The sequence below is a fragment of the Zingiber officinale genome, chromosome 7B, assembly GCF_018446385.1.
Source record: "Zingiber officinale cultivar Zhangliang chromosome 7B, Zo_v1.1, whole genome shotgun sequence".
In the NCBI taxonomy this organism is placed as follows: Eukaryota; Viridiplantae; Streptophyta; class Magnoliopsida; order Zingiberales; family Zingiberaceae; genus Zingiber; species Zingiber officinale.
Window position 1 is genome coordinate 104,495,126 of NC_055999.1, and position 16,889 is coordinate 104,512,014.

The window sequence follows — 16,889 nt, forward strand, 5'->3', positions numbered from 1 at the left end:
ACTTGGTATCCACCTCACAAGAGGTGACTAATCCAAGGATCCACACCAACGCACACACCCTCCACTATGAATAACACTCCTTTATGGTAACTACCAAAGGCGGAGAAGCCCTACAACACTCTCAATACAAGAAGAAGAAAGGGAAATACAAGTTAAGCAAAAGCTTACAAGATGTGCAGTAAAAACCCTAACCCTAACTTCTTCCTCTTGCAATAGATCCGCCTCTTGACTTGGAAAGCCTCCAAGAACCTTCAAGAACTGGCGATCACGTGCTTGTAGAGAGCTGTGGAGGAGCTGGAATGAATCTGAGAAGAGCTCGTGAAGAGATTCCGAAGACCACGCTCGCCTGCGGCTTTAAACCCGACGCATCCGATCGATTGGAATGTTCGAATCGATCGGGAGGCTGATCGATCCACGGATCGATCCGAGTGCCTGTGCTCAGAAGCGCGCTGGATCGATCCACGGATCGATCCGGCGCTTATCGCAGCATCGTCCCGATCGATCGGTGATCGATCGGGACCTCTAGATCGATCCACGGATCGATCCGAGCTTCTGGGAAGAATGCGGATCGATCCACCGATCGATCCGACTGGATCGATCCACGGATCGATCCGACGGTTTTGCCCAAACCAAGTCCCAAACCTCCTAACCAACATCCGGTCAACCTTGACCGTTGGTACATCATGCCTCGCATCCGGTCACTCCCTTGACCTGCTAGGACTCCCCACCAGTGTCCGGTCAATCCCTTTGACCCACTTGGACTTTTACTCGTCGTGCCAAGTATCCGGTCACTCCATTGACCTGCTGGACTTCCACCAGATGTCCGGTCAACCTTGACCCATCTGGATTTCCTTCCTGCCAAGTATCCGGTCAATCCTTTGACCTACTTGGACTTCCCAACACCGGATGTCCGATCATCCTTGATCCATCCGGATTTTCCCTTGCCAAGTATCCAGTCAATCCTTTGACCTACTTGGACTTCCCAACACCAGATGTCCGATCATCCTTGATCCATCTGGATTTCCTTCCTTGCCTGGCTTCACTCACCAGGACTTTCACCTAGCTTCACTCACTAGGGTTTTCCATCTGCCTAGTTTCACTCACTAGGACTTTCACCTGGCTTCACTCACCAGGACTTTCACCTAGCTTCACTCACTAGGACTTTCACCTGGCTTCACTCACCAGGACTTTCACCTAGCTTCACTCACTAGGATTTCCTTCTGCCTAGCTTCACTCACTAGGACTTTCACCTGGCTTCACTCACCAGGACTTTCACCTAGCTTCACTCACTAGGATTTCCTTCTGCCTAACTTGCCAGTTAGGACTTCCCAGTCAAGTATCCGGTCAACCTTGACCTACTTGACTCTTCTTCGATCAATATCTTATTGTCAAACATCTAAACCCAAACCAAGACTCAGCTTGGTTAACCAGGTCAACCTTGACCTGAGGGATGTTGCACCAACACTTCACTTTCTTCCAATGTTGAACACCTCTCAATTTTGGAGTCCTCTTCTTCTTCCTTTTGATCCAATGAATCTTCCTCTTTGGATTTATCTTAATTGGTATAGTAGAGGAATCTTCATGAATCCTTGCCAATTTACTCCAAAGCTCCTTGGCATCTTCATAGTCTCCAATTTGCCTCAAAATATTGCTTGGCAATAAATTGACCAATAATTTGGTCACTTTGTCATTTGCCTCATTTCTTTGAATTTACTCCTCGCTCCAATTGCTCCTCTAGATGAGTTTGCCTTTTGAATCTCTTGAAGCTTGAAAACCCTCCATTAGAGCAAACCATTGCTCTATCTCCATCGTGAATAAGTTTTCAATTCTTAATTTTCAAGAATCAAAGCTTGTCATTGTGAATGGTGGAGGCACCCTCGTGTCGAATTCGAATCCATTTCAGAAATTTATCTTGAAGTTGAACTTTTGAAATCTTTGACTCGTTGAAATTTGGGGGTTCAATTTCTTCTTCCTCTAGCTCATTGTCCTTTTGGCGATGATTTTGATAAAGAGCGGTCTTGCTCTGATATCACTTGTTGAGTCACTTCGAAGCTAGAGGGGGTGAATAGCTTCTCATGCTTTGTCGATGATGATGTGCTACAGCGGATAAACTCGACGCAAAGCTCACCAATGCTAATAAGATGGATTTACTTGGTATCCACCTAAAGAAGATGTGACTAATTCAAGGATTTGGCTCATGCACACTCTCCACTATGAAACACTCCTTCTCAAAAATAATCCAGACGTGGAGAAGCCTTGTACAAGCTCACACACAAATAAATACAAGAAGAGGAAAATACAAGTTAATACAAAATGAAATCTTACAAGATTATAATCATGAAACCCTATCTTATTTTTTCTTCTTGTTTGGGAACACCTCTTGACCTCGGAAGTGTAGCAGCACTTGTTTCCAAGAAGCTTCAAGAATCAACGGTGATGACCTCTGACCTTAGTGAAGAGAGTGGGAGAAAAGATGCATTGAACAGTACACGCGAAATCTTTTATCGGGTGTACAATGACTAGTTTTCAACCTTAAGTGATTACTCTAATCGCTTAAGTGTTCTTAATCGATTAGCCGAGTTGGTTAAGAGCCTTTTTGTTCTCGCGAGAATAGACCGTAAGTGATTAAGCTTCCATGCTTAATTGCTTACCGCAACTTTTGTTTCACACAGAAGACTTCTTAAGCGGTTGCCCTAATCGCTTAAGATCTGCCTAATCGATTAGCCTAATCAATTAGGCAACTCTCTGGGCACTCGCGAAGATGAGCTTAAGCGATTACCCTAATCGCTTAAGCTATGGTAATTGATTGGCCTAATCGATTGCCAAACCCTAACTTCTAAAATAAAGTTTAGGATTCTCTTACCCAATATCTGGTCAACTGTGACCTTTTGAGACTTCTCATTGCTTAGCATCTGGTCAACCTTGACTTGCTAGGACTTCTTCACCAAGTGTTCGGTCAATCCTTTGACCCACTTGGACTTTTCTTCTTATGCCAAGTATTCGATCAATCCTTTGACCTACTTGGACTTCCAATCACCAAGTGTCCGGCCAACCTTGACTCACTTGAACTTACCATCTCGTGCCAAGTATATGGTCAGTATTGACTCACTTGGACTTACCAATTACCAGGTGTCTGGTCAACCATTGACCCACTTGGATTTCCACATGCTTGACTTCACTCACCAGGACTTTCTTACTGCCTAGTTTCACTCACTAGGACTTTTACCTGGCTTCACTCACTAGAACTTTTACTTGGTTTCACTCATTAGGGATTTTCACATGGCTTCACTCACTAGGGATTTTCACCTGGTTTCACTCACTAGGATTTTCCAACTGTCTGGCTTCACTCACTAGGACTTCTCATCTGCCTAGCTTCACTCACTAGAGCTTTTCACTTGACTTCACTCACCATGACTTTCCACACCAGGTGTCCGGTCAACACTGGCCTATTTGGATTTTTTTTCTTCTGTCAACCTTCCCGTTGGACTTTCCCTTGCCTAGCTTCCAGTTAGGACTTTCCAATCAAGTATCCAATCAACCTTGACTTACTTGATTTTTCTTCACATTAAACTGGTCAAACCTTGACCAATCTTCGCATAACAAACAATTGCACTTGTAATCTCCATATATTGTCAAACATCAAAACTCAAATATCAAGACTAAAACTTGAGCCAACTCAAGTTTAGTCAAATTGGTCAACCTTGACCTAGGAAAATTACACTAATAATTTTAATATCTCGAGAGAAGTTGAAATATGCAATGGAATGGATGGCACCATTGAACTCCTTGCAATCTTAGAAATCTACAGAATCTGAAATGAATCAAATCGGACTTGTCTAGGTCAATTAGTGGATTTTGGTCAAAATGCACTAATTGACCTATATGCCTTATATTACAATCATTTCAGATTCTATGGATTTCTGAGACTTCAAGGAGTTCAACGGTACTGTCCATTGTATATTTCGACTTTTCCGGAGGTGTTAAAATTTTATCACAAAAACTAAATCATAAACACATTTATATCCGGCCTACAAGGGTTAGGGTTTAGCTAATTTTTCTAATAAAATTTTAACACTTTCGAAGAAGTGACAATATACATGGACGACATCGTTGGAATCTTTACGATCTCAGAAATCTACAAGACCTGAAATGAGTCTAATTGAACATGTCTAGGTCCATCAGTGGATTTTGGTCAAAACTCACTGATCGACCTATAGACCTTAGATTGCAACTATTTTTAGGTTCTATGGGTTTTTGAGGCTGTAAGAAATCCAACTGTGTCATCCATTGCATATTTCAGTTTTTCTGAAGGTGTTAAAATTTTATCAAAAAAATCAACTAAACCATAAACACATTCATATCAAGGCCATGAGGTTAGGATTTAGCTTATTCTTCTGATAACATTTTAATACCTCCAGCGAAGCTAAAATATACAATGGACAGTACTAATAGGTTGCTTGCAGCCTCAGAAATCCACATGATTTAAAATGGTTGTAATTTGAAGTCTTTAAGTCGATCAATGGGTTTTAACCAAATTAAACCTACTAATCGATATCTATGAACCTCAGATTACAACCATTTCCGATTTTCTGGATTTGTGAGGCTGCTAAGGAGTCCAATGGTTCCGTCCATTGCATATTTCAACTTTTCAAGAAGTGTTAAAATTTTATTTAAAAAATCAACTAAACCATAAACACATTCATATTAGGCCCGTGGGGTTAATGTTTAGCTGATTCTTTCAATAACATTTTAACACATCCGGAGAAGTCAAAATATGCAGTGGACGGTAACGATGGACTCTTTGCAGCTTCAGAAATTCACAGGACCTAAAATAATTGCAATATGAAATCTCTAAGTCGATCAATGAGTTTTGACCAAATTAAACTCACTAATGGACCTCAACCAGTCCAATTGGATTAATTTTAGGTACTGTAGATTATGCTACAAGGAGTTCAACGGTACCATATATTGCATATTTTGGCTTCTCTAGAGGTGTTAAAATATTATTGGAAGAATAGTTAAACCTTAACCCGTATAGGCTTGATATGAATGTATTTATGGTTTAGTTGATTTTTTTGATAAAATTTTAACACTTCTAAAAAAGCCAAAATATGTAATAGATTGTTGGACTCCTTGAAGCTTTAAAAATCTATAGGACCTAAAATGATTACAATTTGAGGTCTATAGATCAATCAGTACGTTTTGACTAAAACTCACTAATTGACCTAGATATGTCCAATTGGATCCATTTCAGATCATGGGGATTTCTAAGGCTACAAATATTCCAACAGTGTCATCCATTACATATTTCAACTTCTCCAGATGTGTTGAAATTTTATCAAAAAATTAATAAAATCGTAATCCCATGGGTCTGATATGAAAAATATCAAGCTCACATTGGGTTTGATATGAATGGACTTATATTTTTTAGTTATTTTTTGATAAAATTTTAATACCTTCGGAGAAATTGAAATATGTAATAAATAATATCATTAGACTCCTTACAGTTTTAAAAATCCACAAGACCTGAGATAATTGCAATCTGAAGTTTCTAGTCGATCAGTGAGTTTTGACCAAAATTCACTGATCAACCTAAACAAGTTTGATTATACCCATTTTAGATCCTGGAGATTTCTGAGACGGTAAGAAGTTCAACGGTGTCGTTCATTGTATATTTTAACTTCTCCAAAGGTATTAAAATTTTATTGGAAGAATCAAATAAATTTTAACTTCATGAGTATGATATGAAATCATATTAAATTCATATTATGCATTGCATATATATCTAAGAGAGGAAATATAAGAGAAATTGTATGTATTAGATAGAAGAGAAGAACGAAAAGAATAGTAAATTAAGTACATTCTTTGATAGTAATCACGTATAGTACGGTCATTTGATCCATTCGTAAATGAGCGTGGCCCTTCTCCGAATGACTTAACAGGCTGAGCCACGGCTCCGGTCCAACGAGCCACGTCCAACAGACAACGGTCGCCTAACTCGAACCGTTTTCTGCTGCACCGCTAGGGGCGCGATGACGGCCGCCCACAGCGCCGTCCAACAGCTCCCCAAATGACACGACTACCCCTGCACCAAACCCCAACAACGATCGAGGCCCTCCGTCGTGGCAAACATCTCGCCAGCCTGCGACGCTGGAGGGCATTTAACAAACGAGAACAAACAGCGCCAACGTCTTCTCGCGGCGATGACCTCTAAAGCTCCCAGATAGTTGCTTCATCTCTTCAACGGATCGGTGTATCCCCGAAGTTGACCTCTGTTTCTCAATTTTGGCAACTGAAACTGCGGCAATCTTTCGCCGGCAGAGAGCGGGGTTCGTTCGAAGTTGTGGAATTGGTGTCTGAGTCGCTACTTCCTTGGCAACCTGCTGATTGGTCCAGGGGAGCGCGTGATTCTCAGCTTGGCTTCTAGGGTTTGATTTGGTTGGTTTCCAGACATGGCGCTATTCAAGAGGTTCTTCTTCAGGAAGCCGCCCGATGGGCTGCTTGAGATCTCCGAGAGGGTCTACGGTAAGAAAATGACGTCGCCGTATGTGTTGTCTATGTGTGATTTGTGTATTGTTACTGCATGGATCGTGTTTTTGTTTTTAAATCTATTTTAGCAGAAATGGCCGCTCTTTTTTTAAAAGCAATTGTTCGCCTTGAATAAGTGAAACTTGTTTCGGAATCACTAGCGTGGCAGCAATGTTCTCCATTTTTTATCGTTTCTCGTGGATAGTGTATATAATTGTCTAAGCATGTATTGAGAACTTTTCATCTTAATCAAACACAAAATTAATCATATTATTTTCTTGCAAAAGAAGACTAAATTTTGTCTGCTTATGTATTTTTGATTTTTTTTTATTCCGAAACAAGCAACGCTGATTCTATTGCAAGGTCACAAGAAAGGGGTTAATGAATATTCAAGTTTTTTCCACTTCACATAAAATATGGAAGGAGAGTATTATTCAGTTATAATTGGGGGGAAACCGAGAGAATTGAAGCTGTGAATAAGTTAACTAGTCCAGCTAAGGTGAAATTCCACCTTGTAAAACTTTGTGTTAAGTTCAAAGACTGATTTAGTTCCTACAAGATATGCATATATTTCGCAATACATACTTCTTTCTATAAGAGGTTCATTTAGAAGTTATAAGTGCAGATAGAAGCAGGTAGTTGGAATTTTTCTCATTATTGATGCTATTTTGAAGCAAAGTTTGCAATTTCTTTTGGCAGCATTTTCTAGCTGATGCATGATTAGAGCACAAACACTTTCCCCCATATTAATCAGAATTTTCTTCTTGCAGTGTTTGATCACTGCTTCTCAACTGATGTTGGCGGGGAAGAGGATTATAAAGAATACATAGAAGCTATCGCGATGCAATGCCGGAGTCATTTTCCAGATGGCTCGTTTATGGTTTTTAATTTCTGGGATGGAGAGACTGAAAGCCAAATAGCTAACATCCTGTCTGAGTTTGATATGACTGTGATGGATTACCCTCAACATTATGAAGGATGTCCATTGCTTAAGATGGGCATGGTCCGCCATTTCTTGAGGTCATGTGAGAGTTGGCTCTGTTTAGGTCAGCGGAACCTCTTACTGATGCACTGTGAGCGAGGAGGATGGCCAGTTCTGGCTTTCATGTTAGCTGCACTTTTGATATACCTAAAGCAGTATTCAGGGGAGCAGAGAACATTGGATATGGTCTACAAGCAGGCCCCTCATGAGCTTCTGCAGTTTCTTTCACCCCTGAATCCTGTCCCTTCTCAGCTAAGATACTTACAGTATGTTTCAAGGAGTGTTGCTTCAGAGTGGCCTCCACTTGATAGAGCACTTACCTTGGACTGTATTATTCTCAGAATGATCCCAATTTTTGATTCAGAAGGTGGTTGCAGACCTATATTTCGAATTTATGGACAAGATCCACTTTTCCTTTCTGAAAAGACAACGAAAGTTCTGTTTTCAACTCCAAAGAAGAGCAAACTGGTCCGACATTACAAACAGGTTACTGCAAATTTGCACATTAGTCATGTGTAATTTTTGTTGAGAACTAGAGCATGTAACTGTGTATTTGTATCAGTTTCTAGTATCTTAAGTCCTAGTTTGATTTCTTAATTCCATGGAATATAAAAGGGATTCTTTTAAGTTATACATCACATTTGCATGTTAGTTTTTTTTATCATGTCGATTGAACTGTAAGCTACCTATACTTATAATTGTGTCTGATATTCATCTTGTTAACACAAACAATAGTGAAACTCCTTTAGGAGCATAGATTAAGTCCATGTTGTATTAAGTACTAATGTATTTAAGGTTTGCAGGCAGAGTGTGAACTAGTAAAAATTGGCATAGGTTGCCACATTCAAGGAGATGTTGTAATCGAGTGCATTAGCTTGGACAAAGATATGGAACAAAAAGAAATGATGTTTACAGTTGTACTCAACACAGCTTTCATCAGGTCAAATATCTTAATGTTAAATCGTGATCAAATTGATATCTTGTGGGGTGCAAAAGATCGTTTCTCAAAAGATTTCAGAGCTGAGGTGTCTTTTGTGTAGTAAAGCTGTTATCATAGTTTACCCATTAGTTCTATTTTGATCAAGGACTTTCTTGCTTGCAGGTTCTTCTTAATGATATGGATGTAGCTTCATCACTTACAACTACAGAATTGACAGATATTGAGGATAAAGGACTTCCTGTGGAAGCATTTTCTAAAGTGCATGAGATCTTCAGCCACTTGGATTTGCTAGAAGAGAAGGAAGATGCAGCACTTCAGATTCTCCGACAGATGGTATCACCAAACTCAGAAGAGAAATCAGATAAAGTTACCCGAGAAAAAGTGGAATCCCATAGTCCACCACAGTCTTCTAACACTAAAATGATCTCAGAGAAGCTTCAGTCTAATGACAAAAATGAAGGTGATGTATCTGAAAGTGAAACTGCTAGAGCGAAGTTGACCTTTCCTTTGTCACAACGTTCTACTTCTGTTTCTGGACAATCCGAATCTTCTGAAACATCAACGTCTCAACCACCATCATCTGAACCTGTTGAAAAAATTGTGCACTCAGCACTGCTGCAACCGCCATCACCCTCACCAGCAGCACCACCACTGCCACCACCACTTCCACCATCTTTAGAGCTATCGTTTTATGCTATCTCTAAGCAAAAAAATGTGGCAATTCCTCCTGTACCACCATCACCATCAATACAATCTCTTCATGCTATTAACAATGTTTCACTTGCATTATCTCCAATACCACTCCCATCACAACCCCCATCAAAATTGGAACCACATAGAAAATCTCCAATTCCGTCATCGGCAATTTCAAAATCCCTTTTGCTCTTATCACTGCAACCTCAAGAGATATCAGCTACTGAGTCATTGACTTCTGTTGATGTATCTCTTCCTTCCCCTAGTTCAAACCTATCACCCAACATATGTGATAACCTTAATGATCTATCCGAGAACCATTTGCAACCTTTAGGAAACCCTTTAAACAAGTATTCATCTACTCTTCCTTGTCCTCACTCAGCTATCATTTCATCTCCTCCACCTCCTCTGCCTTCACGTTTAGATATCTCCTCACCTCGACCTTTGCCTCCTCCATATTCCATTATCCCTTCAACTCCACCAAGAGTTAACCCCTCGTCTCCACTACAAGTTATCCCCTCCCCTCCACCTTCATGTATAGTTGTCTCCTCACCTCCTCCACCACAGATTCCAACACCTCCTCCTTCGTATCTAGCTATCTCCTCACCGCAGCTAGATGTCCTACCATCGTCTCCACTTCCTCCCCTTTTATCTATCAACTCACCTCCTTCACCACCGGTTATTCCAACACCACCACCACCATCTCCATCTCCACCTCCACCTCCACCTCCACCTCCTCCATGTTTAGCTGTCTCCTCACCTCCTCAGCTAGTTGTCCTATCACCTCATCTATATTCAACCATCCCCTCACCTCCACCATCAGCTATGCCCTCACCTCCTCAGCCGACAACCATCACATTGGCCTCTCATCCACCCCCAACAACTTCTCATCCTACATCACCTATGGAGAAAACTAAAATGACAAGCATCATGCCACCACCTCCACCACCATTACTTCATCTCAAATCAAAGCAATGTGATGAATCTTCTTCCTTGACATTGGAACCTTTTTCACATGCACCTCCTGCTACTTCTTCCTGTATCATGGTAGCTTCTCAGTCTAATAACACTCAGTTTGTACCACCACCACCACCACCACCTAATTCTTCTTGTAGCTCACTTACTAGCTTATCATTAGGAACCAAGAAAACTTTGACACGTGTCAAAAGTTCCAAGAGTGTTTACTCAGTCCAATCAGCATCAAGAAAGACATCTCTTAAGCCATTGCACTGGGTTAAAGTAACAAGAGTAATGTCCGGAAGCTTATGGGCCGAGACACAAAAATCAGATGAGCTCTCTAAGTACTATTTGATGATCAAGTGAAAATATCTATTGTGATTCTATTACTTTTTTTATATTTCCTATTTATCTGTTTTAGGATTCTAGAGATTGACATGTCCGAACTTGAGAGTTTGTTCCCTGCAGCAGTGCCAAACTCAAAACCTCGTGCCTCAGTGGGTGGAAAATCTAACAAAATCCATCTAGTATGCCTTCTTATAATGTATAACTTGGGGTAGAAAAGTAATTAGTCTCAGTAAAAGATAAGGATTTTCTGACATGTATTCAGTTGCAATGTACTTGTCTGTATGTTACTTTGTTTGCCTTTATCAACTTGCATTAAATTAATTTAGTGTGCTCATAATATCTTCTCCATCTTTTCCTTTTAATTTTCATCACACTATTAGGAAAGATGGTATTGTTATTGACTTGGTAATTAGAAAAGCTACCATTTTTGAAACTTGAAACTACCATATATTCACATTAGCTCATTAAGGTAGTTTGTCTTGAAAAATGAAGGTTTCATAAAGTACAAAATGAAGGGCAGATTATTGCACAAATGCTGCTACTATGTGTATCAGGAAGCACCAATTGTCCAACTTTAATCCTGTATTTAAAAAATTTACTTATATTAAATCACTTAAAAGTTCTACTTTGATGCTTTTACATCACAAGTTCATTAAAAATGTCCTTTACTTTTCTTTGGTGCTAATCTCTGTAATGTGCTAGTTGATGCATTGATATTTTGAAGACAGTTCAACCTTAAATAGATGATTTACTCTGGACGCATTAAATATCATCTAAGGAGGCAAATGTTAATGTTAATCCACTGTCTTGGTAATCAATATTCAAAGAAGATAGTTAAAGGTAGAGATTGTAGTCGAACTCCAAATATCATGCCTGAATCTTCTCTAATGCACAACTTTGAGATTTACAAGTCTTACCAATGTAAATTTTAGTAATTCACATGATTCTGGTGGTGTTATTGATTTATATTTAACTTATTGTAGATTGATCTTAAGCGAGCAAATAATTGCGAAATAATGCTTACAAAAGTCAAGGTTCCAATACATGATTTAATGGTAAGTTCTCAAACATTGATTTTCAAGTTTGAGGCAGTGGCCTTCTGTAACTCTGTTTACTAAAGTACAGAAACATGAAATTAAACAGGTTCTGCATTATGTTTATGCACCATTGTTATAAACTTGTAATAGGATTTCTTCTTTGCTTCTAAAACATGAAACTAGATTGTGGCTCTTTTTCTATGCCTAGGTTTCATAATCTGAACTGATTTTATCTCTCTAGATTAACATGAAGATACATAGTGCTTTAGAATTCTTATATGTTATCTTAAAAATGTTTGTTCCTTGATTAAGTTTTACTTCTCCTTGTTATATTACAGACTTTGATGCTGGCACTTGATGAGTCTATTTTAGATGTGGATCAGGTCGACAATCTGATAAAGTTCTGTCCAACAAAAGAAGAAATGGAGCTATTGCAGGTATATTACTGTCATTGACATTGATACTGCAATCAGCCTTAAATCTTTACTTCTCTCTTTTATTGGTCGAAATTCTTCACTTCTCTATTGTCACTCTCTGATGTAAAATATCAACCAATTCCAGGGCTACAAAGGAGATAAAGAAAGCCTTGGGAAATGCGAGCAGGTCAGTGAATTTATTTCTTTGATTAGTGATCTTGTTTAATGTGGCTGTTTGCCAATGATAACAAGTCAGACATGAGTACAAAACATTTCGTTTTCTGATATTTTCATTAGAAAATGTTAAGAAATATACCTTATCCACATAAGGAGGGGGAGATTTAAAATAAAACCCTAATCATGAGTATAAAGTTGAGACGTCATATATATATTGGCATGATTTTGATCTTAGCTAGAAAATTGTGCCTTTTATGCAAGGTTCAAAATCTCAAGCCGTGCTGAAGTTTCGGTCTTTAAGTGGGACGATACTGTTTCGATATCATGCTGATGCTTCGATGCATGGTGCCAATAATGGATTAGAGTTGAAAAAGGAAGGAGATGAAGCATAAGAAGGAGAGTCCATATCTGTGTCGATCATAGTTTTAAATCTTATACCATGTTAGACGAAATAATCGAAACATATTATTCCGGTAAATTATCAAAATTTAATACCATTTAAGACATACAATGTATTATTCCTTTGTTTCATCTCCTTTCTCCTTCATCCTTCAATTTGTCATCGACACCATGCATCGGAGCATCAGTATGATACTCGAACAATATCTTTCCACTTAATGATCGAGATTGCAACACGATTCGTCATTTTGAACCTTAGTGACGAGTGGTATCGAGTTTCTTTGATTTACTAAAATGATATGTTTCGACCATTTCGCTGCCTAACATGGTACGAGATCTCAAACCATGCTTTTATGGTCGACAACAGTACTCTTGTGCAAATGCAACTAGAAGTCAAAACTGTATTTATGAACACTTCAACAAATCTATGTTATCTATATGTAATGTAAGTATTTCTTAATCTATTCTTGTTTGTTTAAAACTATTAAAAGGGGGGAATTATTATGATTATTCCATAAGATAGTCCCCGCTATAACTCATTGTCATTTTACATTTGCATCCTTAAGTTTGATTCTCAATGATTTTTTTTTGAAGATGGTTTGAAAATAGTATAAAATCCTAGCTTGCTTTGAATATACTCAATTCTGGACTCTTGAGCAAATTCAATTCTAGGATTTCCTGAAAACTTCTAGCAAATCTGTAAGTTAATCATTAGAACTATGAAAGAGGAGATAATTTCATTCAGCCACGCTTTCCCTTAATAAAGTAACAATCAATCTCTCTATATGTTGTCTTTTTGTGAATTCTGATTTAAAAGTGCTTGTTTATCATAATGTAGCTTCACTGACTTAGAAGGAGCATTACCAAATTGATGATAGAAACAACGATAAAGCAAGTGAAATGGCCAACATGACTGGAAAGATAATGAAGAAGAATATACACATGCACAATGGAGAGATAAAATTCCAAACTTGAAGATGAGGAAAAAAGGGCAAGAGCTATAGTAAAGAAAAGAAGGATAATGAAGAGAAATCAAAATTAAATGTCACATATTTTGGGTGAAAAAGAAAGGCCATGGTAAGAATGAGTGACCAAAATTGAAGGTAGAAGAAAAAGAAGAAGAAAGCACTCATGACCCCATGTGATGTTCTGAGTCTTAATTCATTCAAAGAAGAGGCCTCACCAAAATTTTCAAACATAAAGCACCAGTGGACACAACTGATGAAAAAGTAATGCTAATGATCCAAAAGCATCAAGCAATGAAGGGGCATGAGACAATGATGAATGATTAGTTGTCTAACTAAGCCACTTCCAAAAGCTAAGGCTAAAGTAAAATCATATGGTAGTCAATTGCATGTCATTAAGGAACAAAATGTTAATCTCAAGAAGCATGTGAAATTAACGTTTATTATCTCTTACAATTTAAAAAACATTAGAAGGAAAAAAATGAAGAATTAAAAGCACAAGTGGAATAAATGAAACAATCATTATAAATTTTCCCTAAGGGTTCAAGTATGTTGACCAAGTGACCAAGGTTGTCAAGTTGGGGTCATATTATAGATTGTTTTGGTCCTAAACCGAATTGTGAATCTTACTGAAATTGTGAATCATAAAATTTAGCTAAAATTATAAAATATATTTAATAAAGTACTTTTACCTTAGTTGGGATAACTTTTAGCTTCAAATGTAATGAAAATAATATAAATCGATTGATAGAATGAGTATTCAGTTCTTACTCGTCAAGTCATGCCAAATTAGAATAATTTTTTGACTTGTTTTATTCCATATTTATCTTTCTTTACTAACTTTAACTATAACTATTTTCTTTAGTGACTTACTATAACTATTTATTAACTAGAAAATTTGATGGTTGCTTGGTAGCCGCGAGGTGGTAAGGCCTCCATGAGGCCGTTGTTGCCTAATTAATTCTTTTCCCTTTGTTAATTTCTTTCTCTCCTTCATCCATCTACGAGGGTAAATACAGACTAAGGGAGAAAACCTCATTAAGAATGGAGGTGGAGATGGATTATAAGGAAAGATAGAAAGAAGAATTAACTATAATATAATTTCTAATCTTATAAATTATACTATTATACAACAATCAAGCTTTTTCCCATTAGGTGGGGTCGGCTGTATGAATCCTTTTACGCCATTGAGCTCTATCTCCTATTATATCATCATCTATATTTAAATAAATTTTATCTTATTTTATTGTTGCTAACCAAGTCTTTTTTGGTCTTCCTCGTTTTATATGCATGTTTATTATAGTTTCACATCGCATAACTGGAGCATTTATTGATTGTTTAAGTACATGTCCGTACCATCTTAAACGTGTCTCTCGGAGTTTTTCCTCAATAGATGCAACTCCGACTTTCTTTCTAATGCTCTCATTTCTTATTTTGTCCATCCTCGTATATCCACACATCCACCTAACATCCTTATCTCTGCAACTTTCATCTTCTGCTCATGTGCTCGAGTCGCCAACATTCAGCTTCATATTGTTGGGACCGAAAATGTAGCTAGAGGGGGGGTGAATAGCTCGGCGCGATCTCGTGCTCGTCATTGCTTACTTCTTCGATGATGTGCAACGGAAATACAAGAAAACAAGCATACAACGCTAACACGAGGGACGTACTTGGTATCCACCTCAAGAAGAGGTGACTAATCCAAGGATCCACACACTCACGCACCCTCCACTATGAAAACGATCCTTTTCGGTAACTACCGAAGGCGGAGAAACCCTACAATACTCTCAATACAACAAGAAGAAGCAAATACAAGGGAAAGCTTACACGGTTTACACAATAAACCCTAACCCTAGCTTCTTCTTCTTACTGTAGATTCGCCTCTTGACTTGGAAATGCCTCCAAGAACCTTCAAGATCTGGCGTGAGAGTGGAGAATAAAGTCGAGAGTTACGAGAGACGCCTGAATCTCAATCGATCGATTGTTCCCAATCGATTGAGGCTGGATCGATCGCCCGATCGATCTAGAATCGGATCGATCGACCGATCGATCCGGGGCTTATCGCAGAATCGCGACTCCCAATCGATCGATCGATCGATTGAGGCTCCCAATCGATCGATCGATTGGGACATTCCGAATCGATCCACCGATCGATTGGGAGGCTTTCGGGACTCACCGATCGATCGATCGATCGGGCGAGCCAATCGGCTGATCAATCCAGCTCCTTGTTTTGCCCAAAACCAAATCCAAAGTCCCTAAATCAACATCCGTCAACCACTGTTGGTACATCACGCCAAGATCGTCACCTGACCGCTAGACTCCTTACCAAATCCACCCACTGGACTTCCATGTCGATCAACCTCGACCCATCTGGATTTTCTCACGCCAAGTATTCGAATCGACCTACTTGGACTTCCCAACACAGACGTCCGATCAACCTCGATCTATCCGGATTTTCCCTTGCCCGGCTTCACTCACCATCACTCACCGGGACTTTCACCCAGCTTCACTCACCGATTTTCCACAACCGCTTCACCACTAGGACTTTCCATCCGCTCAGCTTCACTTACTAGGATTTTCCATCCGCCAGCTTCACTCAGGACTTTCCTTCCGCTTCACTCACTCACCGGATTTTCCACAAGTATCCAACCCTAACCTACTCGACTCTCCTTCACATCTGAACTGGTCAACGTTGTAAAACATCGAAACTCAAACATCAAGATTCGAGCTTGAACAAATTCAAGCTCAGTCAACCAGGTCAACCTTGACCTAGAGAATATTGCACCAACACATATAACATAGCAAGTCTAACTGTGATTTTATAGAACTTATCTTTAAGTTTAAGAGGTACTTTACAGTCACATAAAACACTCGATGCTCCCCTACATTTCACCCATCCTCTTTGTATTCTATGTAAGACATCTCTCTCAATCCCTCTATCGTTTTGTAAAAATGATCCTAAATATTTAAATCTCTCAGTTCCGGGCAACTCGTCCTCTCCTATCTTAACAATTATTTCATTACTTCTAATATTGCTAAATTTAAATTCCATATATTCTGTCTTTAATCTACTAAGCTTAAAACATTTCCCTTCTAGTGTTTCCCTCCAAGATTATAGTTTAGCATTTACTCCTTCACGTGTTTCATCTACCAAAATAATATCATCTGCAAACAACATGCACCACGATACTATGTCTTGAATGTGCGTAGTGAGTTCGTCCGTAATTAGTGTAAAAAGATAGGGACTTAGAGCTGATCCTTGATGTAATCCTATCTTTATTGGAAATGCTTCAGTTACTCCGCCTGAAGTCTTTACTCTGATCGTTACATCCTCATACATATCCTTAATTAGTTCAATATATGTTACGCTAATACCTCTCTTTTCTAAAATTCTCCATATAATTTCTCTTGGGGCTCTATCATAAGCTTTTTCTAAGTCAATGAATA

The 16,889-nt window shown here is 38.8% G+C and overlaps 1 protein-coding gene across 4 annotated transcripts in view; it reads left to right on the forward strand.

The window, feature by feature from the left end:
* The first annotated feature begins 6,112 nt into the window (after positions 1–6,112).
* Positions 6,113–16,889, forward strand: part of LOC122006667 (formin-like protein 6) — a 34,070-nt gene continuing 23,293 nt past the window's right edge. For 2 of the 4 annotated variants that reach the window (XM_042562248.1, XM_042562249.1), the window contains exons 1-8: positions 6,119–6,525; positions 7,299–7,996; positions 8,314–8,535; positions 8,613–10,444; positions 10,522–10,627; positions 11,432–11,503; positions 11,824–11,922; positions 12,047–12,088. In XM_042562248.1, the coding sequence (XP_042418182.1) occupies positions 6,453–6,525; positions 7,299–7,996; positions 8,314–8,535; positions 8,613–10,444; positions 10,522–10,627; positions 11,432–11,503; positions 11,824–11,922; positions 12,047–12,088 (3,144 nt within the window). In that variant the 5' untranslated portion in view covers positions 6,119–6,452. Of the gene's footprint in view, positions 6,526–7,298; positions 7,997–8,313; positions 8,536–8,612; positions 10,445–10,521; positions 10,628–11,431; positions 11,504–11,823; positions 11,923–12,046; positions 12,089–16,889 lie in introns of all 4 variants that reach the window. The other 2 variants (XR_006118738.1, XM_042562247.1) reach the window with 2 other exon arrangements.